We start from the raw sequence: 6,000 nt of genomic DNA, 5'->3' as shown, positions 1-6,000 counted from the left end.
GGGATTCTGAAATAATTTTTGAAAACAGAACCTAATTAAGCTTTGACTGAAGGCTGTGGGTGTTAGGTAATTGGTTTAACGTAGAAAAAGAGAAGGCCCAGAACAGTGTATTCCAGCTGATCCCATACTAATTTCATATTCGGTCAGCTTCATGTATTTACTGGAGGGAGCAATGAGAGCAGAATCAGCCCAAAGGTACAGGATCCAGAAGACGTTTTCAAGAAGAATTTCCAGAACTGTTATCACTTTGATAGCAAAATTTTTCTTTGTTCTACCATAGCTTCTTCCCCTCCAGAAGAGACAGGAAGTGGTAGAAGTTTAACCAAAACGATCTCTTATCCTCACCTCAGTACCATGAGGAGCTTGCCTGCACCTTCAGCAATGGGCAGTGCTCTGGAGTTCAAATCCGTGTTCCCATTCCTGTGAACTTTTCCTGCACCTTGTGTTATTTCCTAAGGCAGGAAGACAATCTGATTTCCATCCACACTCTTGATCAGATGCTATTAAATGACAAGCCTTCTAACAGCTGCTTTGCATTACCTACTTACCTAAAATGACAAATATCTCAGCTTTGCATTTAGTTAACATATTCTTGATCTGTTGCTGTGGATGTTCTTCAGAGCCTTTGAGAAGAATCCACCTGTAACTCTGTTTCAGTATGAGAATTTAGCTGAAGGCAAAAGCATAACAAATTTCTTCTAGAAAGAGGCACCATATTATTAGATCCAAAAATATCCTTTGCAGATACATGTCATACATTCAGTCTGACAGATTTCCTAAATGGCCATATTTCTTCTGAGGTGGTAGCTTCTGCAGCATAGAATTTTATTTTGTGCACTAAAAATTAAATTATCTTGAAATGACTCTTTTTTTGAACAATTTAGATGTGCATAATTATAATAGCTTTATGGCTGAACAGTCAGAATTTTTATTTTCTGTTAGCATTATCTAACAGCAGAATGCCTGGGAGCTTACAAATATCTCAGACAAGACTTTACTTAAATATTTTTCACATTCCTGAGGAAGATGCCATGAACAATGTGAGGAAGGAAAAAATTCTCTTATTAGTCCAGGACATTATGTGAGATACTAATTTACTCGTAGATGCTGAATATATAAAAATATATTTTCTAAAATCTTACAAATAAATTTTTTTCTTGTCACATTTACAGCTCATTTTCTTTGTATAAACTAAAAGGAAAAAGAATAAATAAAAATCCAAACCACAGAATGCTAAAGCCATAGCTCTGGCTTCCTAAATAGAATGGCATCTTCCATTAGCGGAAAGATCTTATTTTAAGAATGTATTTATTTTACTTAATTCAGTCTACTTGTCAAGTTTAACTTAAGGTCTTTTTAAAAGCAACCACCTCTTTTATCTGATTAGGATATGGGGTCCTACTCATTTTTTTGTGCGATTAAGATTAAGATGCCACATTTTGAAAGAACTGCCATTTGGATATATTAAAATCTTAGTAAGAGAAAGTAGGGTTAAGCTAGATCCAGAGTTCATGGGTAGACAAGAAAGAGTGCAGGTGAATGCTGATTAAACTCTCCAGCAAACACTAAAGTCTTCCTTAGACATACGCAAAGTGCCAGTTCAGTGACATTACTGCAGCTTCCCTAAGTGGACACCACTGCATTCATAGAAAACGGAGCTGGAAAGGATCTTTAACTGTCTAATCCAAAAATCTTTCCAGAGATACTTCAGCTGAAGTGGAGAGGAAGCTATTCATCAGTGGACTCCTACAAAGGGACATTAGTGGCAGGCTTTCAAGCAGAAGCTGCTGGGAGTAACTGGGTGACTTGGAAAACTTTCCAGTTCAATTTATCAGAAGATCTTGGGACTGCCTCTGGAGCAGCATTTAGCAGTTTGGGGAGTGAACAAGGAATGGAAGCCTCTCTAGCAGAAAGGAAAATGTCTATGTAAAAAGCTGGAGGCAGGACAAAGGAAAAAGAAAGCAGTTTAACTACAGAAGCAGAAAAAACAAAGGGATGTGGCTGCAGCTGGGAGAGAGGAGCTCATCAAACTGATACTGATCCACAAATCACACACAAAGGGGAGAAGCTTCTTAAAATACTCCTGAGAAGATCTATCTTATGTCTGAAAAATGCTCAGATACAGAAAACACTTGCTCCACCACTGTTCATAAGCTTGCACTTACGTAACCCATTTCTGTTAGGGTCTGCATCAGTGACACTACATGGGTGTTGTTAGGAAAGATAATCAACAAAATTAAAATCTAATTGGAATATTTGTCTTGATTATAAGACAGTCAAGGAACTGAAACAATCTACTCTCACTTCCAGTGTGCAGCTATAGAGTATCACAGAGGACTCCCCCTGCTTTGCATTCCTCAGAGCACATCTAGAACAATGCAGCCCCCTTTGGGCTCCCCAATAAAAAGAGAGATGTTGATAAACCAGAGTGAGTTGAGTGGATGGCTGCAGAGATGGTCAGGGATGAGAACACCTGCCCTTGAGGACAGAGGGGACTGAGCTTGTTCAGCCAGTGGCTGGCTTGAAAGGGACATAAGAGCAGCTCTCCAGTGCTTGTGAGGAAGTTATCATGAAGATGAAGCCAGGTTCTTCTCCCCAGTGCAATGGTGATCAAGAGACTCAATTCAAGACAATTCAAGAAGAAAACCCTTTTCCACCACGAGGCCAGCCAAACATTGATTGCCCAGAGGCTGTGCAGTCTCCATCCTTGGAGGTTTTTGAAGATAAAGTCCTGAGCAACCTGGTCTGACCTCAAAAGCTTCCCTTGCTCTTAGCAGGAGTTTGGACCAGAGGTGTCTTCAGGCGACCCGATGATTGCAGATGCTCACGTGTAATCACAGTTCATGGTATTTTACCACTCCAAAACGCTAAAAAAAGACCAAAATTACCCCCTTCCCCGCCCCCCCCCTACGAAAACAACCTCCCAAAAAACCAAAAAACAAAACAACCAACAAATTAAAAAAACGATGTCAAGGGCAAAGACCGCCGTATACCGAGAAGCTTCCCCCACCCCTGCGCTACATCCGTGCACAGCCCTCCCCGCCCTCGCTGCCACAGCCCTCCTGGCGTGCGAATCGCGCCGCAGGACAGCAAAAGCAGGGAAGCACAGCGGACCTCCCGGGGGTCCGGGGTCCCTCGTCTCCCGGGGCACCCTGCCCGCGGCTCACAGGCGGGGACAACCCCTCCTCGCCTCCGCTCGGCTGCCCCCCCCTTAGACACCCCCCGAAACTTTCCCCTCAGCCTGCCCACGCTCTCCCTCCCCGCCGGGGGAGAACCTGCTCCGGCTCGCTCGGTGCAGCGGGGACGGGGGGCGGGCAGGCTGCCTCCCTCCTCCCCCCGCCCCGACTCGCCCGCCCGCCCGCGGAAGCTTCCCCGAGGCTCCCGCATTGCACCGCACCGCCGTGCCGTGCGCGGGGCTCGGCGCTGCCCACCGCGCCCCTCCGGCGCCCCTGGCCCCTTCCCCTTCCCCGGTCGGCGGTATGAGTGCCGGCGAGGCGAAAGAGTATCTGGCCCGCAGGGAGATCCCGCAGCTTTTCGAGGTAGGCGGGGGAGGGGAGGGAGGGCGCGATTTCTGACCCGTCGGGGGGTGCGTCCGCGCCGGGACCCCGCGGCCGGCAGCGGGATGAAGGTGGCCGCAAGGACGAGCAGCCAGAGGAGGCTGCAGCCAGCGTACCTTGCGCGGGGAGCCGCGCCGCGGAGGGGTGGCCCTCACCCCGGGCCGGAGTGGGAGCTGGCGGCCGCGGAGCCGGCGGGGGAGCGGCTGCCCGGTGCCCACCTGCGGAGAGGCTCCGCGGGCGCGCAGGCAGACAGCGGCCGCGCCCCGCTACGGCCACCTCTGCCCTCCGGCAGCACCCGGGGAGGGGGAGAACTTGTGTGGTCTCTCGGCGAGGGACCCCCGGGGCCGCTCTGCCGAGGAATGCAGGGTAGGGGCATCTTTCTGGTTTTCTCCAGATTTTCATATGTCTGGGAGGAAAAAAAACCTCAGCTGTTCAGTGAGGTTTTGTTTAGCTTCCTACAAGTTACCTGCTGCTGCTGGTTGGTAATTACTTCTCCGTGAAATGCGGATTGTTTGAGATTTTTTCCGAATCAGACATTCTGCCTTCTGAATAAAACACAGGCAGACAGATACATTTATATTTTCCCTGCTCTGTTCTGCAGCTAGACATCTTTTTTCTTTTTTATGTATTTGAAAATTACAGGACATAGACTATGCCAATTACTAACACGTTTAGAATGTGAATGGTTGAAGAAGAGATGCAAACAAAACTGGTTTTCTGTTGAGACTCTAAGTCTGAGCTTGCAATTTTTAAAAAATGGTGCCTATCTTCTGCAAAAATATATGGCAAGTTGTTGTGATCGGTTGAGTAATATAATAAGGGGACAGATGTGTATAAAAGATATCCTGGTTTATAAATACAAATGTGTGAAAATAGCAGTTATTGTGTAAACTATAGGTAACAAGTAACTGAGCAGATCCAGAATTGGAGCTATTCATGTTTATGACTGCTATTACAACAATCAACTGTGACCCCTAATTTATTTGCACCAAAATTAGGAAAAGCCTAAAGTAACAGAGATCATCATGAAAGACATTTATTGTTAAGAGGTTGGATGCAGTTGCCTTGTGGAGAGGTGAGATGATGACTTATGTATCACTTTGTCAAGGAAAATCAATTACCATGCGTCAGAGGAGAGCCTGACATTCCTTCCTCCAACAGGTACTATGGGTGCAGAATTAATACTGTAGACTGAGGTTTTCTAATAGCTGGAAAATTCTGCTCAATTAAATCCATAAGCACCTGTGAACTTTGAGTTAGGGATTTTTTTTCCGATACTGAGCAAGATATTTGAGGATTTCTCATGATTTAAAAAAAAAAATCTTTTTTTCAATATTTGTAGAAGTTTTGATTTTCTAATATGCATAGGATACTTATGGGTGCACTGGTTTGTAAGGAAAAAATACATTTCAGTGATCTAATAGGCTACACAGAGTACGTAACTTGTGGGGCCCTCTAGCTTTTGCATCATTCCATATATTTTCCAGTGATAATTCTAAAAAAAATGTAGGGAACTTTTTCACTGTTTTCAGTTTTTATTACAGTCCAAGTGGACAAATATAAAGTCTTGGCCACCAGCTTGCTGTTCTGACTCATTTCTGTGACACCAGCAAACCAAAATCGTACAATTTTTCCAGGCTTCACTCTCACACATTGGCTTGAAATGGAGCATCTGAATAAGCAAGGAATATGGTGTTTCTCTATGTAAAGTAAAATTCAAAGGAAAAGGGCTTGTTTTTTCTTGGGATCTAGCATTATAGTATATATTTGTATATATTTTTGATCTTACATTGCAGAGTCTGTTGAATGGATTAATGTGTTACAAGCCCGATGACCCAATTGAATATTTGGAAAGCTGTTTGCAAAAAGTGAAAGAACTTGGAGGGCCAGAAAAAGTGAAATGGGATACTTTTGTCAGCCCAGAAAAGAAGACCTTGCCTCCACTCAATGGAGGACAATCCAGGAGGTCTTTTTTCAGGAATGGTAATGAATTAAGTATAAAAATCATTGTATTTCTCGTGCTCTGTGTGGTTTTACATTCACTACTGAATTATTTTACACTTGCTTCTACAGCAGATTGTTCTTCATTCTGATTTTCCATAAACACAAGACTAAAGGAATCTTTGTCCTTGCATTTTTGGCATGTTTTTCTCCTCCCATAATGGATGGTATGCAGAATTGGAAATTGTAATAATTTTTCAGCCTGATGATGGATATTTGCTATGCAAATACTTAACATATTAGTTAAAAGATTTCTCATACCCCACCTAAAATATTTGCAAAGATAGAGGCAAAGTTGACTCAGTGCACATGGTTTGTATTTGCAGTTCATCCTTGTGGAAGACATTTGTAACAATTTCAATGCGATTACTCTACATTGGATTTCTAGTTTATACTGGAGCTATATACTGTAAATATATTGTCAATACTAAACAATTAGAAA

The 6,000-nt window shown here is 43.8% G+C and overlaps 1 protein-coding gene across 1 annotated transcript in view; it reads left to right on the top strand.

Annotated features, from left to right (window-relative positions):
• Positions 1–3,072: 3,072 nt before the first annotated feature.
• The window catches only part of AK5 (adenylate kinase 5), a 74,764-nt gene continuing 71,836 nt past the window's right edge, over positions 3,073–6,000 (top strand). Inside the window, exons 1-2 of the mRNA XM_030455254.1 lie at positions 3,073–3,539; positions 5,354–5,540. Of these exons, the coding sequence (XP_030311114.1) occupies positions 3,480–3,539; positions 5,354–5,540 (247 nt within the window). The 5' untranslated portion in view covers positions 3,073–3,479. The remainder of the gene's footprint in view (positions 3,540–5,353; positions 5,541–6,000) is intronic.

Source organism: Calypte anna, chromosome 8, assembly GCF_003957555.1.
Source record: "Calypte anna isolate BGI_N300 chromosome 8, bCalAnn1_v1.p, whole genome shotgun sequence".
Taxonomy (NCBI): domain Eukaryota; kingdom Metazoa; phylum Chordata; class Aves; order Apodiformes; family Trochilidae; genus Calypte; species Calypte anna.
The sequence above is the reverse complement of the archived record's forward strand: the minus strand, read 5'-3'. Positions and strand labels throughout refer to the sequence as shown.